The sequence below is a fragment of the Panthera uncia genome, chromosome D2 (assembly GCF_023721935.1).
Source record: "Panthera uncia isolate 11264 chromosome D2, Puncia_PCG_1.0, whole genome shotgun sequence".
Lineage (NCBI taxonomy): Eukaryota > Metazoa > Chordata > Mammalia > Carnivora > Felidae > Panthera > Panthera uncia.
The window spans coordinates 12,293,779-12,317,800 of NC_064818.1; the positions used below are offsets into that span (position 1 = coordinate 12,293,779).

At 49.4% G+C, this 24,022-nt stretch overlaps 2 protein-coding genes across 4 annotated transcripts in view; both read left to right on the top strand.

Annotated features, from left to right (window-relative positions):
* NID1 (nidogen 1) overlaps positions 1-9,295 on the top strand; it is an 84,322-nt gene extending 75,027 nt beyond the window's left edge. The window contains exons 16-20 of one of the 2 annotated variants that reach the window (XM_049644965.1): positions 2,627-2,798; positions 3,789-3,946; positions 5,368-5,491; positions 6,217-6,329; positions 7,279-9,295. In XM_049644965.1, the coding sequence (XP_049500922.1) occupies positions 2,627-2,798; positions 3,789-3,946; positions 5,368-5,491; positions 6,217-6,329; positions 7,279-7,400 (689 nt within the window). In that variant the 3' untranslated portion in view covers positions 7,401-9,295. Of the gene's footprint in view, positions 1-2,626; positions 2,799-3,788; positions 3,947-5,367; positions 5,492-6,216; positions 6,977-7,278 lie in introns of those variants that run through there. The other variant, XM_049644964.1, reaches the window with a different exon arrangement.
* Positions 9,296-20,333: 11,038 nt separating this feature from the next.
* LYST (lysosomal trafficking regulator) overlaps positions 20,334-24,022 on the top strand; it is a 252,313-nt gene continuing 248,624 nt past the window's right edge. For both annotated transcript variants that reach the window (XM_049644953.1, XM_049644958.1), the window contains exon 1: positions 20,334-20,723. The gene's annotated coding sequence lies outside the window, so the exon portion shown is untranslated. The remainder of the gene's footprint in view (positions 20,724-24,022) is intronic.

Consider the following 24,022-nt stretch of genomic DNA (forward strand, 5'->3'; position numbering starts at 1 on the left):
AAGAAAGAAAGAAAGAAAGAAAGAAAGAAAGAAAGAAAGAAAGAAAGAAAAAGAAAGACATTGTTATGCCAATGATAGTTGTATAAAATCATCTTGTTTCCTCTGCAAAACACTCAAATCAAAGGTACGGTTTCAAAATGTATGAGCCTCGTTCGGTATTTCTTTTTACTTGGGGCTGCATGTCACTTTTCCCACTCCCAATTTAATGTTTCTCTAATAATTGATGTTCTGGAAGGGTGCCTATGGGGCAGTTTTTTTCCTTTCTTGGCTCCTTCACAAAAGATGATCAACAGGAACCAGGCTGAGGTTGAGTTAAATATGTCTAGCTTTGGACATAGACCCTGACTCCTTTTTTGGAAGCTGACATGCTATTTAAATAATGTCTGGTAGTTTTCATGGTTTCGTTTAATGAGCAGAATTTTGAAAATGCCTTTTTGCATCGTGTGTGTGTGTGTGTGTGTGTGTGTGTGTGTGTGTGTTAAAAATGTTGTTGCTATTGTCTGTGATTTGACTTCAAAACCCAGTGGAAAAGGGGAATAGGTCATCATTGCTATTTCCTGTTGCTTCTGGAACTGATAATTATCCAAGAAAGCTTTAAGCACAGTAAGAAACATTCCAGGCCAAAAGTCCACTGTGAAAACACAGAATTAAACTAGAATGCGATCTTTGTAGAAGAAAGCTCACTGGGAATAAATTTTCTTTTATTTACAAATAAAAATAGTTATTGAAAAATAATTTTTAAAATATTTAAATAAAGGAGAAAGAAACTTCCACTTAAATCTTCATTGTGGTACAGGTTGGTGCATCCCTAGTGAGTGGAAGAGGGGGTATGTATCTCCTCTCTAGTTCATGCAGCCTGAATCCTAAGCTTCTCTTTCTTTCCTTGAGTTAAACTTCTAACCAAACATCTCTAATCAGGATCATCATCTGTTTCCTTTTGACATCAGCAGTGTGGAATATATTGCCTTGCTGTCTTCCCTAATTGCCCTGACTGCACAGTAAAGGGGGAGGCTTTCCAGACCTTTCCTTTGGCATGATAGTTCATAAAGTAGTGTTTTCCTGGTTGGAGGAGGTTTGATTGCTCTTGGGTTTGAGGTCAGGATCAGAGCTGTTGATAAGGAACCAGACAGACATGGAGTTTCTGGGTTCCTCTGGATATCTTGCAAAGTACTGTCACTGAACAGCCTTTTCTCCCCCACTCTTCTGTCTGTGTGTCTGAGTGACTGGTGTCCTGGCAGAGAATGTGCTCATTCCAGATACACCCCCAGAATGATTTATTCTACCTTTGTCTGAAAGTCGGAAGAGGTCTTTGGAGGTCAGGCTCGCTGTCCCTTCACCTCTAGGGACGTGGGAAACAGTTTCATACTTTACAAATCTCTACTTTTGGTTTGAATAACAAAAATCTTGTTTGAGTGCTGTTTCTAATTCTTAATAAACTGCCTCTAGCTGGGGTCCTTTCCGGGGGATGGGGCTGTGGTGTTTCCAGCATCCAGGGTCATGGTCATATTAGGAGTCTAGTGGAGGCTGATACGAGAGAGCGGACGTTCTGAACCATTTCCACGCTGATGAAAGAACACATGGGGGCATGATTTCCTCATATCCAGGATCCCTCGGGTAGGATGGCTTCATCCTTGGCTTCTTCTGCCTCCTGCTTACACTTCCAGCCATACTAAGTGACCTTCAGTTCTCTGATCAGTAGAGGGGAGGGAATCCTAAGCGACACTACTAAAACCCTGGTGGGGTTCTGATGTTTCATTTGCTTTTATTTATAGTCCGGAAACCATTAGTTCGGTGGCTCTGAAGGTTCCTGTTGCGGCTGGCTTACTCTGTGGCAGCCCTGGCTTGGAAATCAGTTACTTAAAACCTAGTGAGGACTTTCTGGGAATGCTATATGCGATCACTGACACCCTTCTTTGTACTCCTGATACCTGTGCAAAAGTAGTAACAGCTGTGATTTCTTGCAGTTACTCCTCTGAGATGACCCTATTTCCCCAATAACTAATGAACAAGGTGTATGGATTTGTTGCATTGTTCTATGCTCCCCCCCCCCTCCCCCTTGCTTGCGGGTTAAGCTCGAAGCTCTTTAACACGGGCATCCTAACTTCATCTCTGGGCACTCTCCCGTCCTCATGGACTCCAGCCATACAAAATCATGCTGTATCCAATCTTCTCTTTTATACTTACGTGCGGGTCCCACTCCCTGGAAGCCCGCATCCAGGATCTTTGCCTGACAAACTCCTGTGGGTCCTTGGGGAGCCAGCTTTACGAGGTGTTGTCTCCCTCAGAAATCCCTCCCAGGTCTCCCCAGGCTAAGTCTAGTGTCTCCCTCCACGTTCCCATAAAACCAAAACTCAGTCTGAATTGAGATTGGTTGCAAGTTCCTGGAAACCAGGGCCACCACTTAGGCGTCATTATGGGCTTGGTACATAATGAGATGTCCGCCGAGTGAACGAGTGACCTTGTCACTTTGACTGTGGCTCATCTGATCAGCAACATGCATTTCATGTTCCCATTTGTTTTTCCAAAGTGCAAGGATTGAACACCGAGGGGAATAACACTGAGTAATCCACAAAACCTAATCTTAACTTGCTTTAAAAACCCAGAAGTATGCCGTGTTTGATTCTAGATCTTGGAAGCCCAGAAGGCATTGCCCTCGACCATCTTGGCCGCAACATTTTCTGGACTGATTCTCACTTGGATCGAATAGAAGTTGCAAAGCTGGATGGGACCCAGCGCCGGGTGCTGTTTGAGACTGACTTGGTGAATCCCAGAGGCATCGTAACGGATTCCGTGAGAGGGTATCTTTGTGTAAATCTGTGTAAATCTATTCGACTTGCAACTGCTCTTTCAGATACTCTCAAATGTCAGGCTCTAATGCCAGCATCAGTCTCCTGAAGTGAATGAGTTCCAGGATGAACAGGTCTACAGCTGGTGCCTTACAGATATGCACTGTGAAATGCCAGAACATTTATTATAGTTCCCTGTGACCATGGACTTGATCAACCATGTTCTACTTGTAAATCTTTTAGGAAGGGACTTTCTAAGTTCACGGCTCAGAAATTGGGTATTTCCATTCGAGTCGAATGTGGATAAACACTTGCCTTGTACCAGCCCCAGAATGGTGTCCAAGTGGCATAAATGTACCCCTGGGGCTGAGACCCACACAGCATGGACACCTTGGAGACCCCTTCCTGGGGGTTTTGTCATCACATCAATGCTTTTTTTTCTTTTCCCTACAGTTAGTTTTAAATCTTACCTGCGAGACCTTTTGCACCTCACGCTGTGATTCCTTCCCTGTGAGACCACACCCCCAGTTCTGTGGCCGCTTGGCCACCTCCCCCCCCTATGGCAGACACCTCAGCCACCAACCCTGTCAACATCTGCTTCTGTGCCCGAGCCCCTGGGTCCACTATGCACCCCTGTGTAGTGACAGCATGTAGGAATCCCCAGATGTTTATCTCAGGTGTGGGTTGTTTTGTGTTCTTTTAAATAGCTTTATGGAGATACGCTGTATCAGTTACGTTTAAGGAAAGTGAAGTCATTAGTATGTCCAGAATAACCAAACTCAAACCAAGAACCAAACCCAAGTATCTCCTGCAAAGGAAAAGGTGTCTTATCACCTCCAGACCCCTTTTAGCCATCCTGGGTTTTAATGTGTTCATCGTGGGTTCTCTTAAAGTTTTTTTTTTTTTTTAAATAAAATTTTTCTCATCCATCTTTGTTCTTTCTTTGTTATTCCTCTTATAACATCTTTGTTGTTCCTCTTTCCCTTCCTTTTCCTCCTGCAGGAACCTTTATTGGACAGACTGGAACAGAGAAAGCCCCAAAATCGAAACTTCCTATATGGACGGCACAAACCGGAGGGTTCTGGTGCAGGATGATCTGGGCCTGCCCAACGGCCTTACATTCGATGCCTACTCGGCTCAGCTCTGCTGGGTGGACGCAGGTGACGAAGAGCCCCGCGCCTGGCTGCTGGGGTTGCAACAGTGCTTTTTCCTTTTAACCTAAACAGTTATTCTCACCCACTGTAGGCTGGGATCTGTTATGGGGAAGAGAGTATAAGATACCTGTTTTATTTTCCTACACAAAAATCAGCTGCCTGTCTTTGCTCTGAAATGCATGGTTTCTATAGGCTTGATGGTGTCCAGGGCAAGTGTTCCATCTTTAAATCAGGGGTCAGCCAATCCTAGCCCGTGAGCCACATCCAGCCAGCCGCCTGTTTTGGTACGAGTCAGGTGCTATAAATGGTTTTTATTTATTCATTGTTTTGAGAGAGAGCAGGAGAGCAACAGAGAAAGAGGGAGAGAGACAGAATCCCAAGCAGGCTCCATGCTGTCAGCACAGAGCCTGACGTGGGGCTCGAACTCATGAACCGTGAGATCATGACCTGAGCCGAGATCATGACCTGAGCCGAGATCAAGAGTCAGACGCTTAACTGACTGAGCCACCCAGGCACCCCTGGGTTTTACGTTTTTAAATGTTACATTTTAAAAGGTTCCATAAATAAATGCCTCCATAGTGTCCTCGATTTTGCCTCTTGGCCCACAAAAGCTAAATTAATTACTGTCTGGCCCTTTGAGAACAAGTTTGCTGACCCTTAGAGTTGTTCTCATCCTATTATTATCTCTGCATTATGCAATTTGTGACTTCCATCCTGTCACTTGCATCTGTTCCCCAAGGGCTCAGGCAAGACTTGTGGAGCCAGGGAAGAGAGGCATGGGGTCCTGATGTGAGCCCCTGGCCTGGGGTGTCCCTCAGGGGAGGGATGTGGGGTCAGTCGGGGAGCAAGGTCAGTCATCCCTCGAGTGCCTGTGGAGTACCTGCCCTGTTCCCAATAATGTCAGGTACTCAGGGCCGGGGTGGGGGGCGGTGCAGGGACTGTACCACAGGAGGGAAGCACGCATGATTAAATCAAAATGCAAGCCGTGAGCTGGCCCCAGTGTAGGCACTGATAGGAGGCTGTGCGGGGCTGCAGCCGAGGTGCAGGTTAGCAGTTGTTAAGAGCTCTGACTGCAGGGAGGGAGGGCCTGGGAGGCTTCAGGGGGCGTAGGGACTTGAGCGAGAGCTGGAAGACGTCCTCGTTCCCACCGGGTCCCCAGCTGCTCTGGGAATGGGCGGGACAAGGAATGGTCCTCTGCCCAGCCCACATGGGAACCAGGTATGGGTTCCCCAGCGGAGGTGGGTGTTGACCAGTGAGAGGGGCAAGGCAGGATGAGGAGACCGCTTTCTGCTGTCGAAGAGCAAGTCATGTGTGTTGCCTGGGATCTGTCATCGTAAGGCTGACTTTCTGTCACCCTTGCCTCCGTTCCTCGTTTTGACACCAAGGGGCCATTTCTTCTATGAACGGCTTGTCTTTGCTCCACACAGGCACCAGTCGGGTGGAGTGTCTGAAGCCCGGGCAGCCGAGCAGACGGAAGGTTCTCGAAGGGCTCCAGTATCCTTTCGCTGTTACGAGCTACGGGAAGCATCTGTATTACACAGACTGGAAGATGTACGTGAGCTGTTGCAGCGTGGGGGGCAGGGGGGAGGGTGGGGTGGGGTATGTGGTGGCGGGGGAGCAGGAGCCTGCCACCCTGTCTCGGGGAGGCCAGGCCCTTCCCGTGTGGCCTCTCGGCTTGACCTTCCAGGATACCCGCCCTCTGCCTCGCCCTTCTGCCCGTCAGGAGGGGAGGGCTTAGGAGGGTGAGGGCCGGGCTCCTTGGGGGCCAGGAGGGGCCGTTTACCATCCCAGGGCTCCCGGATGGGCAGCTTCAAGTCTGTGAACTTGGACTTCATGAGCATGTCTGTTCTTCCCCCAGGAGCTGGCCCAGGCTCACTTGGCCGGCGGGCTCCCCGCCTACCCCGTGCCCCCACTTCATTCTATTTAAACTGCGACATTCCCACAGCCCCTTCTTGACCACCTCTTCCTGCAAAAAGGAGGAAGCAGCTGTGGCCACGGGCATCTGGAGAGAAAGCCGATTTCCCAGCCTGGAATTTAGAGCTGAGGGGCAGAGCTAGCTCAACTTTGTCCTTTTTTTTTTTTTTTTTTTTAAAGAGGCCAGAGAAATGCAGGCTTGTTTCCACCACAGGAGGAGGGGAGGATGGCTAGGAAGTGAGCCCAGCGTGTCCCCTCACGGCCTCCAGTTTATCCCCGAAACCCCAGAAGACGCTGCCCAGTAGACAGAAGGTTGGAGCCACCAGATGTGTCTTTACTTGCCGCCCTTTGGTGTTTTGTAGGAGTTCTGTGGTTGCTGTAGATCTTGCCATCTCCAAAGAGACGGATACCTTCCACCCCCACAAGCAGACCCGGCTGTACGGTGTCACCACGGCCCTGTCTCAGTGTCCCCAAGGTAACGCCCCCGTGCTCCTGCCGTTCAGGGGCCAGGGATGCTCTGTGGCTCCACGCCTCCACCCTGCCTGCTGCCCGTGGGGCCTCCACCTGCCCTGGTCACATGGCAGGCGAGACGCACTCCCTTCCATCGAGGGCCTGCATTGTTTAAGAAGTGAGCCAAGTCGATACCTAGGAAACATTAGGCAATGAACTGGAAATGGTGGACAAGGGGGAGGAAAAGGATTGAATCTTGGGCCGGGTCTAGAAGTATGTGGTCTCCGGGTTCCAAATAGGAACATCCGTGTTACGGTCTCTGTGGCTTTAAGGGTCCCCGCACTTGGCCTAACAGCCACAATAGTAATTACCTCTAATAATAATCACAGACACGGACAAGGTGCTTACCGTGAGCTGGGTCCTTTACATATGTGAACGCGGTGGGCTAAGTGCCTTGTGTTCGCTAGTTCGCTTAATCCTCATGGCGGCCGCACGAGGTAGGTACTATTTGTGTGCCCATTTTATGCATAAGGACACGGAAGCCACTAGCCCAAAGTCACAGGGCTCACAGTGGTGCAGCAGGAGGGTCAGCCAGGCAGCCTGGCTCCAGGACCTGCTGTGTTGCCTCTTGGGAGACCTCTCCCCTCCCTCACCCCCCTTGGCTCCCCACCTCCCCGAGGCCAGTGCAAAGCCGAGTGGACAAGCTAGACAGAGAGCCCTCTGTGCTTGAAAACCCCAGCTGCGTGTTACAACCAGAGCCGGAAGACCCTCCCTGAGACCATCGATAACGTTCATGGTAAATCCGCACAGTCCCCAACTCAGAAATCAGTGTTTTTGCCCTCTGGCAAATCCATCACCGTGAGGATTCCCTTTCTGGAAGCACCCACACGCTTGGTCTCCTGGAAACCGAGAAGGGGACTGATGGGCGGGCTCTTCTCTTAGATGGCTGTTGGACTGACCTCTGCCTTTCCCAGGTCACAACTACTGCTCGGTGAACAATGGTGGCTGCACCCACCTCTGCTTGGCCACCCCCGGAAGCAGGACCTGCCGTTGCCCTGACAACACCCTGGGAGTTGACTGCATCGAGCGGAAATGAAGACAAGAAGGCCTCATTCCCTCGGCTGGTACTCAGTGTCACCCTACTTGAAAGGGTCCAGACTGAAAACTGTCCGACCTGGTGGCGATCAGGCCCAGGTCCTACCCAGCCTGAGCCCCGACAGTATTCCCCTCACTGTTCCCCAAAACATATGCCCCCGGCTCCTGGAATGGGAAAGCCCCTTCCCCCTCCACAAAGACAGAAAACCCCGACTCCGGATTATGTGCCCATCCCAGTGCTCTGGAAACTGTCCCCAGTTTATCCCCGAGGTGATGAGCAGGGCCCGCCCAGGCCTGAGCTGCCCCCTCCCCCTGTGGCCTTATAAGCTCAGCCTCAATCTGACACGCCCACCATCCTGTTAACTCCCCGACGCACCAGCCAGGGCCACCTGGGCAAGGCCGTGAATGAAGGAGGGAGTTAACCCTCCCCCTCTTTTTTTCTCTTGGTGCTCTGATTTCCCTCTTCATGCTCCTGGCTTTCTACTCCCAAGTTCTATAGCACCTGCATCCTGCCCAAGGCCCCCATCATAGTGAGCGAGCCCTGCCGTTTTGTTCAAAACCCACCTGGTCTTAGGGCCATGTGGATACGTATGGTCGATCGTCAGCATTCCCTCCCAGATAAGTTACTGGCATTTCGGCAGCAGCCCTTGGTAGGCCAAGCCCTTCAATCAAAGGAGTGTCCAGTGGTAGGAATTTCAACACGTAGAGTCGGGTTTTGAGGACGAGGATTCTTGGATGTGCCTTAAATTACACCATTGGATACCAAACGATCCCACTTTGCCCAAAGCACCTGGATCCGAGCATCTGGTCTCTTGAGCAGCATGGCCCCACTGGGGGCTGGTGCCAGTGGTGACGGGTCTATAGGCCTTCATCTTCCACCTCCACTGGTGAGAGCCAACCTACAGTCAGTCAGCATGAGCCCGTGTCTCCTTTGTTTCCCCCTCTGTTCACGGCTCTTGCTGGCTGTGTTCCCACCTACGAGGGCCAGAGTGAGTATTTATACTCCTGACCCAGACCCGTTATTGCTCATTGGTGTAATTAAAGGGACCGTTGCCACATTTCACGTTTATGTTTCTACAGTTTGTTTAGAAACATCTCCTGGCCGTACGAGCAGCTAGTGTTATCTTTTTATCAGCTGCCGCCCCGAGGTGCAAAACAGTAGGGATTTTGGATTGCAAGTGGGGCATGAGGAGATGGAGTCTGTAAAGATTGGGGTAAGGGCGCAGAGAAGGCTCAGCAGAAAGTGTCACAAAGAGGTTGGTCAGGAGCAGGAGTGGAAAACCCAAGAGGAAAGGGGAGAAGAAGGTATTTAGCAACGGCAAGAAGGAAAAACTCTCCAAAGAGAAAACGGCACATTTTGCCAAAGGACACCTTCGCTTGAGGACGTGGAAGAATTTGTCTGTTTTTCTCCTTGGGGAAGAGGTCCTTCCCTTATCTGCAAACCTCAGTACACTCATCACCCCTCCAGCCCGTATCCCCTCCTCACTTTGTCCTCATGTGCTGCGGCATCGCAATGGAGCCTGGACCGGGAACGAGCCTTGCCCTGAATGATCGGAGTTCCTTCTGAGAGCCAAACACATTCCCGAGAATCACGCAGTTTGGGGAACGTGTGGGTCTTTTATCCAGCCCAGCCCCATGAATTAGTTTCACCTTTTTATATTTATCATTCCATATCAAGCCCTCTATATCAAATGTTCGTCATGATTTTGTATAATTTTTATAACTATTTTATTCATTCTACTAGATTCATTCTAAAAGTTTTCAGACGGTAAATTCTTAAACTGTGGAAACCACTGAAGGTGCTTATTAACTGTTCCCCCCAGATTTTTACAAGTATTGGATGATTCCTTGAGTTTACAGTTGTATAAATATCAGCGCAGAAAATAAAATTTTTTTCGTAAAAAAACGTCTTTATGCTTTTTGAATAAGATTTAATGTTGGGGGCTGATTCACAATGAGAAGATCGCCATTTAATAATCTGCAAAATCTTGGGGTGTCTGGGTGGCTCAGTGGGTTAAGCGTCCCACTCTCGATTTTGACTCAGGTCATGATCTCACAGTTTGTGAGTTCGAGCTCACATTGGGCTCTGCACTGACAGTGTGGAACCTGCTTGGGATTCTCTCTCTCTCTCTCTCTCTCTCTCTCTCTCTCAAATAAATAAAACTCTTTAAAAAAATCTGCAAAATCTGTGGCACCCCCAGTATTACAAGGGGTGGTTTGTTTCCCACAAAAGACTTAGGGGCTTATTGAATTAAAAAATCATTCTACCAGGGACCCCAAACCACCCTTTTGGACATTGTTTTCATGTTCTAGAAAACTGTTCTTCAACCGCAGGCAATGGAGTTTCCTAACTCAGTTCTGAAGATGAGCCGTGTTTTTTTCTTTTCCCTCTCCTCACCTCCAGAAGGAACAAAGACACTTTCCTGGCACTGACCATGGCCTGAGATCCCTGGACTGTTCCGTGCTGGCCCTTGGGTGGGATGGGAATGGGGCTTTGACTTGGATAGAGCGAAGAGGGGGCTCAGAAGTTGCAGGGGTGATGATGCTCAGACCTGCTGTTGTAGGCAGAAGGGAACTGGTACCCGAGGGCCTGCGTGGGACATGACAGCATCCGTGGGACCAGTGACAGCCTGCCAACGTGAACTTCCTAAAGGGGACAGCTTCTATTTGGGCTAAAACTTACAGCGTTTTAGGTTCATAAAACCTAGTTACCTAAAGGGTACATCAAGGCCGATGGTAGAGTGGGGTGGTCCAGGGATACATCTCTACCAAGACAAGGACTGCACTAGCAGGAGCTGTCTGCATGAACTACTTTGGATCTCTAGATGTAGGAAAACACAGCTGCACCCCAGGGAGAGCTTGATGAAGAGGCTGCTGAATTTCGGTCAATTTCAGCTTTTCCTGAGTCGTGGTGGCCATCCGCCATCATGCAGCCCCACTGTGGGGCAGAGGGGACAGCAGCCCAAGCTCCTAGAGTGGCATTGCTGGGGCCAGGGTGGGCCATAAGGACCTTGTTCTCCAAAAATCAGGGTTGTGTGTTCTGATTGCTGACTGCTGCTTTTAATTGTTGGGGGGCCAGCACATGGAAAAAGTCTTGAGGACCTTAGATTTGACAATGGTTTCTTGTAGATGACATCAAAAGCCCAAACCTCAAAAGAAAAACAAATAGATTGGTCTTCAAAATTAAAAACTTGTGTGCACCAAAGGACACAACTAAGACAGCAAAAAGACAACCAACCCATGGAAGGGGAGAAAGTATTTGCAAATCCTGGTTAGTATCCAGAGTATATAAAGAACTACAACTCAGCAGTGACCATAACAAAAAACCCAATTCAAAAGTGGACAAAAGATTTGAATAAACATTTTTTTTTTCAAAAAAATGGAATAAGTGGACAATAAGTGGACAAAAAGATGCCGAACACCATTCATCATTAGGGAAATGCAAGCCAGAAGCACAATTAGATGTCACTTCACATCAGTTAGGATGGCTGTCAGAAAATCAAAACCAAAACCAAGCAGGCAAACAAAAAAGACCAGAAAATAATAAGTGTTGAGGAGGATTTGGAAAATGGAAGCCTTGTGCATAGCCAGTGGAAATGTAGACTGGTGTAGCAGGAAGGAAGGCAGCTTTGTGGTTCCTCAAAAAGTTGAATAGAAAATTACAGTACTTCTGGGGCGCCTGGGTGGTTCAGTTGCGTAAGTGACTTCAGCTCAGATCATGATCTCGTGATTTGTAAGTTTGAGCCCCGCATCTGGCTCTCTGCTGTCAGCATGGAGCCCACATTGGATCCTCTCTCTCTCAAAAATAAACTTTTAAAAAAAGAAGAAGAAAATGATCATAACTTCCAGGTAGACACCCAGAGGAATTGAAAGCAGGGGCTCAAATGGATCCTTGTCCATCAGTGTTCATGGACAAGTATCACCTGTTCACCTTAACCAAAGATGGAAACAACCCGGGTGCCCATCAACAGATGAAAGGATAAATAAAATGTACTCATACAATGAAATATTCAGCTACAAAGAGGAAAAAGTTTCCAAGAACATAGATGAAACTTGAAGTCGTTATGCTAAGTGAAGTAAGCCAGACACAAAGGAACCAATATTGCATGATTCCACACATGTGGGGTCCTTCGAATAGGCAAATTCACAGAGACGGAAAGTAGATGAGAGATTACCAGAGAGATTACCGGGGCGGGTAGCAGGGGGAATAGAGAGTTATCACTTAACGGTTTCAGAGTTTTTATTTAGGGTAATGAAAGAGTTGGGGACGTAGGCGGTGGTGATGCCCTGACGACACTGTGAATGTACTTACAGCCCCTGAATCACACACTTAAAAATAGTTAAAATGGCAAATTTTATGTTATATATATTCTATCACAACTTCTAAAAATTAATGTCATATACCAAGAGCCATAAAATGTGTACTTTAAATAAGTGAAGTATATGGCATGTGAATTATATATCAATAAAGCTTTTTTTTTTTTTTTTAATTTGAGAGAGAGAGCGAGGGAGCGAGTGGGGAGAGAGGCAGAGGGAGGGAGAGAATGGACATGGGGCTCGACCCCACAACCCTGGGATCTGACCAGAGCCGAAATCAAGAGTCAGACGTTCAACCGACTGAGCCACCCAGGTGCCCCAAAACTTAGTTTTCCAAAAAAAAAAATCACTGTAATTAAAAAAAGAAAAACAACTTGTTACCAAAGGTTGGCAAAATGCTGATCACTGTTGTAGTTGGCTACATTGTATAGATTCCAGGATTCTAGTCTAGGTACTTCTGTGAAAGGATTTTGCAAATAGAGAACTAGGGTTATTGGGGGCCTGGGTGGCTCAGGTTAAGCATCGGGCTTCGGCTCAGGGCATGATCTCACAGTTTGTGAGTTCAAGCCCCACATTAGGCTCTATGCTGACAGCTCAGAGCCTGGAGCCTGCTTCAGATTCTGTGTCTCCCTCGCTTTCTGCCCCTCCCCCACTCACACTCTGCCTGCCTCTCTCAAAAAATTAATAAACTGTAAAAAAAAAATGTAAAAGAACATAAAACAGGGGATTCTTTATCCTGGACAATGCAGGTGGGCCCTTAGAGGAATGGGGGCACCTGGGTGGCCCAGTTGGTTGAGCATCTGACTTCGGCTCAGGTCATGATCTCACAGCTCGTGAGTTCGAGCCCCACATCGGGCTCTGTGCTCACAGCTCAGTGCCTGGAGGCTGCTTCGGATTCTGTGTCTCCCTCTGTCTGCCCCTAACCCACTCGCATTCTGTCTCTGTCTCTCTCAAAAAATAAATATTTTTTTAAAAATTTAAAAAAACAAACCAGAAGAGGAATGCGGAAGAATCAACTAAGGCAAAAACAGAAAGCAGGCAAGATGATGCTGAAGGGTAGGAAGGACCCGCCTGGACATTGGTGTCTTAATGGAGGAAGGCAGTTATGGGCGAGGAGCAAGGTTACCTCCACAAGCTGAAAACAATTCCTGGCTGGCGATCAGCAAATTGGGACCTCGGTCCTACGACTACAAGCAACTGAGTCCTGCTATAACCTGAATGGGCCTGGAGGTGGGTTCTAACCCCAGAACCTCCAGAAAGGGGTGGAGTCCTGCAGATGCCACAGTCACGGCCAGGTGAGACCCTCAGCAGAGGACCCACCTGAGCCATGCCGTGCTAATCGTCTCATCTACTCAGCTGTGAGACTTTCCACGGTGGCGTTTTGAGTCATAAAACGTGGGGCGATTTGTTACGGCAGCAACAGAAACCTAATACGCTGTTGCCGCTTGGGGTTATGCCAGATACTTTCCATTTGTCCGTCTGCTCTCCCCGTCCTGATCCCAACCCCAAGAGGCCAAACCACATGGATGACATAACGACTCCCTTGCCCCCTGGCCTCCTGGGAGGCAGAGGAGGGAAAGAAGAGAGCGAGAACAGATCTGTACCGCCCACTCCCTCCCTGCTGAGTCTCCCTCCCAGGACCGGGTGTATCTCTTGACCAGAGGTCACAGCCCCCTCTCCACGTGTCCTCTCCCCACACCCCGCCAGTGGTCCCAAGAACCCCTTTCCTCCCCTAGTCAATCTGGGCGTCAGGGAGGTAACAGCTCAGGTTGGTTCCCCACACCCCACCCATAACGTGAAACCTCGCTCAAATTAATGCGAGAGCACCTGCCTATCGAGACCGTACCTGATACAGTTCTTAAGGCTGTGATCTCTACTTGTATGTTTGTCTGTAGTTTCGCTCCAAAGGGGGAAAAAAAAGTTAAAATCTGTCTCCTGATCACCTCACATACACTTGTGTCCAACTGGGACACATGTTACAGTGTAGCTAGTGGGTATGAATCATACAGATGTACCCAAAAAATGTACCCGAAAAGTCCAGTTTCTTCCATAGCTCGTCGTGATTTTCAGACTTGGAGCCCTGCGATGGCAGACCGCTCACTCGGGGAGAATTCCGGTTCCATTCAGTGATTTCTCCGTCACGCTGGGTCCTTCCTTAGGGGTCTCCCCCCACCCAGACCCCAGTCTAAAGTCTCTGTGGCTCGTGGGCCTGCTGCTGAGGACGCCCCCAGCCCAGCCCCCTCAGTCTTAGGCTGGCCTGGCACCCCCAGCGGTGGGGCCTGCGCTTGGCAGCTTGGCTTCGCGGGGTCTCTCTCTGTGGCTCTTGGAGTCATTGGTCCCGTGGTCCTCACGGTCCCTCACTCTGCAGCCTCGTCACCCGGCCGCTTGGCCTGCTTGGGCTGCTGCGACTCCCTCAGCCCTCTCTGCCGCAGGGGTGAGGTGCGCTCCAGGAGGGACAGGGCAGTGAGTGGGCCGGCCCTGCAGGGCTCCATGCCCCCACTTACCGGCTCAGTTCTCCCACCAGAGTGAGTGGGACCGCCCGGTGGGCCTTCTTCCTTTTACCCCACGCCTCCCCCCTGCTCGGAACTTAAAGAAAATTCAACAACAACAACCAGAGTTAAGAGATGGAAGGGCCAAACAGTCTGCAAGAACAGGCTCTGTGGTTGGTTCCTTGTTTGCTTGAAGGGTAGCTGGGAATAGCCCGGCCTAGGTGGCAGCCTGAGTGAGACGGAAGGTTCCCCACCTGGGCAGGTCTTCTCAAAGGCAGTTCCAGAAGAGACCACTAGAGGGCAGGAAAAGCCTCTCCGTGCCTGCTTGGCTGGTGGGGGTGGGGTGGAGGTTGAGGCTCGCAGGCCTGAAGGCCCAGATAACTTCCCCAAAAGAGGGTGTTCAAGCTTTCCCATGTTGTTGCTCTAGAACTTTCCCAATATTGGTTAGTTGCCTCATCTGCTGCCAAAGGAAATCTAAATGTCGCAGTTTCTCTGTGTGCACAAGCCTGTGCAATTTAAATGCAGATTCCACCCCCCCCCCCCCCCCCCGCACGTAGCCCTGGGGGGTTCCTCCCAAAGCCTTATCTGCCTCAAACATTTACAGATGACTGTGGTACCCAGTCAGGGCCATGCACTCAGCGTTGTGAAGTAGAATTCTACTTGTGAAGTAGAATTTATCTACCCATTGCGCAAGTCAGGAAACTGAGGCCCAAAGTGAGGTAACTTGGCAAAGGTCAGTCAGCCACCAAATATCACAGCAGAACCCACGTCCGGATCTAGTTTGCTCTATAGGCCACACTGTACACATCCTTCCCACCAGCCTTTTTACATAATACTTTAAACAAACTTATTTTTACTGTATCTTACTTTTACGTCTTTGTGTTCAACACATTTTACATTTAGAAAATTAGAAAGTCAAGGTAAGGCACAAGAAAAAGAAATCACCAGAAAGCTCACCATTTAGCAATCACCCCATTCTTACATTGATCTCTTATCCCAGAAATGAAAACTCACACACACAAAACCTTGTTGTATGTATTTTGTAAAATGTATGTAACAAAAAATGGGACCCTGCTAAATATACTTTTTGGGATTTTTGTTTTCTATTTAAATAAATGTGCATATGAACATCACTTTTAATGTCCGCATAGTATTATATTCTGTGAAAGGACCATCAACTCTCACAAACCCTCTTATTGAAAAACATTTAGGATGTTTCATTGTTTTTCTTTCTTTCTTTCTTTCTTTCTTTCTTTCTTTCTTTCTTCCTTCCTTCCTTTCTTTCCCTTCCATTTTCCCTTCCTTCCTTCCTTCCTTCCTTCCTTCCTTCCTTCCTTCCTTCCTGTAGTAAATAACAATTAACACCCTTGTACTTAAAGTGTCCTTACTCATTTCTCTAGAATAAGACTTGCTATTATTAAAATGTTAAGGTACACCTGGGAGGCTCAGTCCATTAAGCGTCTAACTTCGGCTCGGGTCATGATCTCATGGTCCATGGGTTCGAGCCCCATGTCAGGCTCTGTGCTGACAGCCCAGAGCCTGGAGCCCGCTTCGGATTCTATGTCTCCCTCTCTCTCCACCCCTCCCCAACTCACACTCTGAGTCTCTATCAAAAATAAATAAACATTAAAAAAAAAATAAAGCTAACTAGCCTTTTGTCATATATATGATAAATACTGTTAAAAGAAGATTTTAATCTGTATGTAGTCAATTCCTGCCTGTTCTACTGCACCATGTGCTTGTGAACTAGAATGAAAGCACTGGCCTACAAGTCATGAGCCGAATGTGTCCAAACTCCGCCCTGTGGCAGATGGTATTTTTCAAGACGGCTGTGACACTGTCTCCCATCCCACGTATTCTTACGATTTTGTGTTGATATGATGTTGGCGTTCCTCCCGAGAAGTAGGGCCTATGCTCCCTCTATCTGAATCGAAGGAAGCCCGTGACTACGAGGGCCTGCCGTGTGAAATCTGACGGTAATCTAGCAAAGTAAAACAGCTTCTCCTGGTCCCATTGGACTCTGTCTCTAGGAGCCCAGCATCTGTGATGTGAGGAAGGCCAGGCCATATGGGGAGGTCATGTATACGTGTCTGGCCTGGTAGTCCCTGCTGAGGCCCCAGCCTACAGCAAGCATCAGCCGCCAGATATTCAGGTGAGGAGACCTCCCAGGTGACTCCAGCCCGAGCCATTGTCTAACAGCAACCCCGTGGCAGAGCCCGGTGGTCCTAGTCAACCCTCCGTTCGCAGTGTCAGTCCCGTTTTAAGTCAGAGCCTCTGAGTCTGGGATGAGGCATCAGTATTCTCTCTCTCTTTTTTTTTTTTAATGTTTATTTACTTTTGAGAGACAGAGATAGAGCATGAATAGGGGAGGAGCAGAGAGAGAGGGAGACACAGAATCCGAAGCAGGCTCCAGGCTCCGAGCTGTCAGCACAGAGCCCGATGCGGGGCTCAAACCCACAAACCATGAGATCATGACCTGAGCTGAAGTCAGACGACGCTTAACCGACTGAGCCACTCAGGCGGCCCATGTCCTCTACTGTCTCTAGAATGCTTTACTGTATGGGGCTCCTGGGTGGCGTATTCGGTTAAGCGTCCAGCTCTTGGTTTCGTCTCAGGTCATGATCTCATGGTTTGTGGGTTTGAGCCCTGCATTGGGCTCTGTGCCGACAGCAAGAATCCTGCTTGGGATCTCTCTCTCCCTCTCTCTCTGCCCCTCCCCTGTGCCCTCTCTCTTTGTCTCTCTCTGCCCCTTTGTCTCTCTCATAAATAAATAAACATTTTCCAAAAAGTGCTTTATTGTAAGCAAGCATTGTCTTTACAATGAAAAGAATTTCTAGCTGAGAGAGATGGGGAAAGATTTTCCCCCATGTTGCCAATTGCAGAACCTTGAAAATGGGAAGCTCCTTGGTTCTGCTTCACAGCTTAGTGCCCGTGAGTCCATCCTCCTGGGGTCACTGGTACGTGCTGTGCCCGGCGGGGATGGGGGTGGGGGTGAGGGTGGGGAAGGTGCACACCCCAGGGAATGGGCCGTACCCTTTAGTCTGCGGGTGGCCTCTGAGGCACACACGAGCCACGTCCCCGATCTCCGGAGCCACTTCACCCATGGCTGATGCGGGTCTTGCAGTAGTTCCTGTCTATGATCGAAGGTAGCACGTGAAAGTGACAAAGAGGAAGATGCGGCTGTGACAGCGAGAGAAGGGGTCTGGGCAGGGCCACCTGCTCTGCCCTCTGGGGAGGAAGTGCTCCTGCAAAAGTCTGGCCAGGACAGGGGATGCACTCTAGTGCTGCCCTCAGGGTCCCTGCAGACCCGGGGTAGGTGAGCCCGGCACTCTGCCTCTCCCTCTCCCTTCTGTCATCGCCCCCAGCCAACAGCCTTCCCCACCGCCACTGTCCCCAACTTTCCCTCACCGGGGCATTTCTCACCAGGCACTGAAATGACCCATTTCTGAATCCACTTCCAAGACTGGCCTGCGAGTTTTGTGAAGACAAGAACTCTGTCTCTCTCTCTTTTTTTTTAAGTTTATTTATTTATTTTGAGAGACAGAGAAAGTGAGCAGGGGAGGGGCAGAGACAGAGGGAGAGAGAATCCCAAGCAGGCTCCGCGCTGTCAGTGTAGAGCCCGATGTGGGACTCAAACCCATGACCCGTGAGATCATGACCTGAGCTGAAACCAAGAGTTGGGCGCTTAACCGACAGAGCCACCCAGGCGCCCCTAGGAGGCAGCTTTAATAAGCAAAGGGAACTTGCATACGAGGCTCATCTTGGGTGGCTGCAAGACAAATGGATCCCCACCCTTGCCACCACATCTTAAGTTTATCTATAGAGAGGCCGTAACTGGGTTAAGTATACCTTGCAGGTGTTCTCAGCGACACATCATTATCTCAAGGCTGTATCCTTGGAGGAGACTGTAGGAGCAGGAAAGGCGAGCTAGACCCACATTCCAAGGACAGGAGAGGGCGAGAAGCCTCTGATGGCCTGGGGCCAGCTCTTGGGTCAACTGGCGGTCACAACTTTTTGGTGACTTTCGCCAGCAGGCAGGCACCATGGCCCTAAGTATAAGCAGATGGGTGTGCTCGTGGGCAGATGAGACTTCCTGCCCAGAGGTAAGCTGACATGTTATTTTAGGACAAATGACTCTATTTAATGAATATAAATATTTTATACGTCACCTCTTTCCAAAAAGAAATGGAGACAGCTGCCCATTTCTTAAGGGAAATCGGGTTTTGTATGTTAGGGAGCTCTGTGTTCCGGAAGTTTTGTAACCATTTGCTTATTAGGTTCCCTTGACCCTGGCCTGAAAGGGAAAGTGGGAAATGAAACAGAATAGCCTTAGGCGAAGCAGACTGTCTCAGGAAGGCCTGAGGTGCCTGAGGGTTGGGGAAGAAAGGGCTGCTATGGGCTCTCCTCGGACCCCCCACCCCCGTCCTGGGGGAAGGTCAGATCACTGAACTGTCCCCTTCAGAGCCCAGAAGCCGGCCACCCTGTGGAGAGTCCATCGTCTATGGCCACATTCTCACCTGGGTTTTGTGATCATCCCAGCCAGGAGCTTAATGACTCCTTTCCTATTTTTATTTCCTTACCTCTTCCTGCCATTGACCTACCCTGGCGATATAATTGAGGAATAATTCCTCTATTTCAAAAAGTTAGAATTTGTTGGTCACCCATTTGGTTTTTATAGTATTTACTTGCACATCTGGAGTTCAAGCAAAGATAAAACCTCCTTTCCCTGGGGCAATGTGTCATTAGCTCAGTTTTTAGAGGTCAATTTTATTTTTCTTAAATTTTATTTATATATTTTGAGAGAGAGTGTGCAAGCTGGGGAGAGGCAGAGAGGGAGAGAGAGAGAGAGAGAGAGAGAGAGAATCCCAAGCAGGCTCCGTGCTGTCAGAGCAGAGCCTGATGCAGGGCTGGAACCCATGAAACTGTGAGATCATGACTTGAGCCTAAATCAAGAGTCAGATGCTGAACTGACTGAGCCACCCAGGCGCCTCTCATTAGCTCATTATTCACAAGTTCTTTGAATATATAGAAGAATCAGGAATTTTAGCCTGGGTTTAGTGATTAGATTCCTTTTGCTGTATTATTTTCACATTATTCGTTTACTAGTCAAAGATCCACTCTGTGCCTAGAGATGGCTGACAAAACTTCACGGCTATTTTTAAGAATTCTTTTTATTGAGGGGCACCTGGGTGGTTCACTCGGTTAAGCGTTCAACTTTGGCTCAGGTCATGATCTCACGGTTCATGGTTTCAAGCCCTGTGTTGGGCTCTGTGCTGACAGCTTGGAGCCTGGAGTCTACTTCAGATTCTCTGTCTCCCGCTCTCTTTGCCCCTCCCCTCCTTGCACTCTGTCTCTCCCTCAAAAATAAACACTAATATTTTTTTTCAAATAAAATTTTAAAAATTCTTTATATTGAGATATAATTGATATACAGCATTATATTAGTTTCAGGTGTACAACATAATGATTTGATATCTGTATGTATTGCAAAATGATCACCACAATAAAGTCTAGAAAACATCCATCACCACATACAGACCACATACAGTTACACACTTTTTCCCTTGTGATGAGAACTTTTGAGATCTGTTCTCTTAGCAACTTTCAAACATGCAATACAGTATTGTTACCTATGTAGTCACATTGCTGTGCATTACAAGGCCCGCACTTATTTATTTTATAAGTGGAAGTTTGTGCCTTTGACCCCCTTCATCGCTTCACGGTTATTTTTGCCTGTTTATTGCAGGGGAGCTAGGGGCAGAGAGAGAGGGAGAGAAGGAATCCTAAGCAGGCTTCCCACTGACTGTGGAGCCCTACACGGGGCTCAGTCCCGCAAACTGTGAGATCATGACCTGAGCCGAAATCAAGAGCTGGACGGACACTTAACTGGCTGAGCCACCTAGCTCCCCACCCACCCCACCCCTGCCGCCTTCAGTTATTAATTCCTAATAAAATGACTTTTACAGGAACTTCAGAAGGCATCACACGCCTGGCTGCGCTGAGCAGGAGGAACGTAATGCCTACAACTTTCCTCTCCATAGGTGTCCCCGGTGCACGTAGTGGAGAGCCTCTGTTGACATCGAACACACCCCCTAAGCCGGGAGAACAACTGAATAGAAAGGCTGTTCACGAAGCTGGATCATCCTGGTCACGCGGCTTCGCCAGGACTGAGTAAATCCATCCCTGGGATAACTCCACTCCTCCCTGATTGACTTCTGGTGAGGCAGTTTGTCTAGCAACCATGTGTCTTCACTTACAACCGACGGCCCTTCCCACGGGAAGGCAGCTGGCAGGGCGCGCCCGCAACGAGTGTGAACTTAACCTCACACACCAGGTTATCGCTGCAAAGGAGTAGACAGATCGCTGCTGTTTTCCGCCGCCTCCCTTGCCTGGAGTTTGGTTCACCACACCCCTCGGTTCCGGAGCTGATCTCTGTAACCACTGCCTGCGTCTAGAGGGCAGTAGCGACAGCCCTGTTCCAGACCTGTTCTACACCGCGGGCGGCGTAGAAACCGAAGGTGAGCCGCGCCCTTCTGCTGACGGCGGGGGCCCGGGTCGCGGAATTACCGGGAATGACCAGAGGACCCATTAAAACAGAGGAGCCGGGCCCCGGGGAAGAGGAGGGGCTTGAGGTGGGAGGACTGAATTTTAACCTGGTCACAGACGGCTTGGAGTCTCCAGCCTGGTCACGCTGCCATGAAATCTGGCGCAGGGCACCCTGTGTACCGCATTATGCACAGTGCTTCCCCCAAAGGACAAGTGGTGCAGGAATTCTCTGCAGACAGAAAACAGAACTAAACCTAGCATCACTTAGGGTGAAAGTCCAGCCCACAAAAACCCCCGTGGTGCACCTCTGCATGTTACCAAATTAGCCCTGCCCACGAGGCATCCCCGCCAGCTGGTCTGAACACAGACTGACGGGGAGGTTCACAGGCAGGCGACCATCAGTGACCGTTGTGCACTCGGCACAACAAATAATAATTTGTCTGTGAGCAGACCTCCTCCATAATCTGAAAAACATCCTTATCAGGTCTTGGGACTGATTTCCGGTTTATGATACTTTTCCTTCGCCCTCAGCTGGGCTTCATTTTCAGTCCCAACTGTGCAAAGACCCGTTCCCGGCTCCCCCTCGGCCCCTTGTGCTTTGCTCTTGCCCCATCATCACCCTCCCTCTGTTAGGGCTCCCGTGCCCTACCTCCTTGCCCTAACTTGGCCTCTCCTCCACCGGCCCTGAGGCACGTGCATGCATGTGTGTGAAGCTCTCCCATGAGGCAGAAACCGGTAGACGGGACAGCAGTCATTCGCTCGATCAACAGATATTGATGAGACACTTCTATGTGTGTGGACTAGGGCTACAGCAGGGACAAGACAAAATCCCTGTCTTCCGGGTAGGGGACGCACCGCTAAGCAGGCCCTACTGAGAACAGCAGGATGTTTGTTGCTGGGAGAGAACCAGGTGGGGCGGGGTGAGCCTCTCTGAAATGGGAAAGAAGCAAAGTATGCCTCAGGGTGGTCCAGCCGCACCCAAATACCTGTACTGGGAGAGGGCTCACCTTCCGCTCAATGCCCACATGCCTCAGGCTTCGTCCATGGGAACGTTACGCAAGCATCGTCTTCCCCCACAGGTGTTGGGGTTTTGTGAGGATCAGATCTTTGATGGTCTCAACAGCCACCCGCAGGAGGAGGTTCTCTTCGTAAGGAGAGACGGTGAGGAGAGAGGGTGCATTTTTCCAGGCCATCACGGTCCGGAACTTAGGACAGAGGCTTTCCTCCAGTAGCCAAGCTGACTCCGAGGGTTGTGGGATCCGGGGAGTGCTGGGGTGCCTCGGCACTCGCCACTCGCCACTGTGAAAACCAAAGGAAGGCGGAACTGGGGGAGGGGATGGAGGGGAGCTGGAAGACACTTCACATAGGCAGTGGTAGACACTAGAAATGCTGGTCAAGGTGTGAAGGGCAGGTACCTGAGGGTCATAGGACCACCAGAAAATGACATTCCCTGGGTGCTGATAGGGGGTCAGGCCCTCGTCACTGTGGCAGGAGAGAGCGTGGTGGGACAGCCCCAGTTCAAATCCTCCTCCTGCTCATCTCCAGCTGTGTGTCCCCTCGTGAGTTACTTAGCCTCTCTGCGCCTCGTGTCACTCATCTGGAAAACACTTTTTAAAAATCGTTTTTTAAAGTTTATTTATTTAGAGAGAGAGAGAGAGAAAGAGAGCGAGAATGAGCTGGGAGGGGCAGAGAGAGAGAGAGAGAGAGAGCAGGACAGAGGATCAGAAGCAGGCTCTGTGCTGACAGCCGAGCGCCTGATGCAGGGCTCGAACTCACGAACCGTGAGATCATGACCTGAGCCGAAGTTGGATGCCACCAGGCGACTCCAGAAAACACTGTTTCGTGACACCTACTTTAGGGGATTGTAGAGATGATGTTTGGAAGGGAATGGGCGCATTGAAGGCATTTCATAAATAACCCAATACACACAGCAAGTCTGGGAGGCTTATTACCGAACAGAAATTTTAGAGATATTGCAGTTCAGTGATTCTCAAACTTTAGCCTGGGTCAGAACTTCCCAAAGGACATGTTAAAACACAGATTTCTGGGCTCTACCCCCTCAGAGGTTCTGATTCAGTATATGTGGGTGGAGCCTGAGAATGTGCATGTCTTTTTTTTACTTTTTTAGAGAGAGAGAGAGAGTGTGCATGAGTGGGGGGAGAGAGAGAGAGAATCTTAAGCAGGTGCCATGCTAAATGCAGAGCCCAACACGGGGTCCGATCCCATGACCCTGGGATCACAACCTGACCTGAAATCAAGAGTCCGACGCTCAACCAACGGAGCGATCCGGGTGCCCTGAGAATGTGCATTTCTAATGAGTCCCAGGTGACCTTGATGCTATTGGTCTGGGGACCACACTTTGAGAACCACTGTGCTAGTTTAGATTACTGATTTTAGGGATAAGAATCTTGAGACTCAGAGTGTGTGCGCCCTGCCTGCGGTCAATAGCATCTCGGCCACTCTGCTCCCGTCCAGGCCAAAGTTGGAGACAGAAAAGCAAAGTGCCAGGCACGCAGGGAGTGCCGGAATGCCAGAAGTCAGACTCCAGGCAGAAGGCCCCAGATGGATCGAATGTTCTAGCAAGAGGAATGAGGTTGAGAGAGACCAAAGGAAGGGAACTGGCCTCAGTGCAGGCCCGAGCCACAACAGCCCAAGTCTCGGGGCTCGGGAAGTGTGGGTGAGGGTGAAGTGTGGCGTGTGTGGGTGTGTGAGAGTATGTATCTGTGTGGGTGAGTGTGCGTTTGAGTGCGAGTCTGTGCAAGAACGGGTACGAGTGTTTGTGTTTGAGATAAGTGCGAGCATGTCTGCGTGGGTGAGTATGTGAGAGTGTGATTTGTGTGTGTGTGTGTGTCTATGTGTGTGGGGGGGAGTGTATAAGGATATATGTGTGAGTGAGCGTGTTTGATGTGTGTCTGTGTAGATGGTGTATGAGTATATGAGTCTGTGTGTGTGTGTGTGCGAGGCTGAGTGTGTGAAAGTGTTTCTACATGAGCGTGAGAGTGTGTGAATGTGTGGGAGTGGGTGCATTAGTCTGCCTGAGCTTCCGCAAAGTACCGTGGACTGGGCAGCTTACACAATACGAGTTAATTTTCTCACGGATCTGGAGGCTACAGGTCAGAGACCAAGGTGTTGGCCATGTAGGGGAGGAAATAATTTCCTTCTACCCTTCTAGGTTCTTTGCTCCGATAATTAAACTGACATAAGATAGATCGACAGGGGGAAAATCTATTTTAATTTTGTACGTGCAGGAGCCCCATGAAAACATGGGACC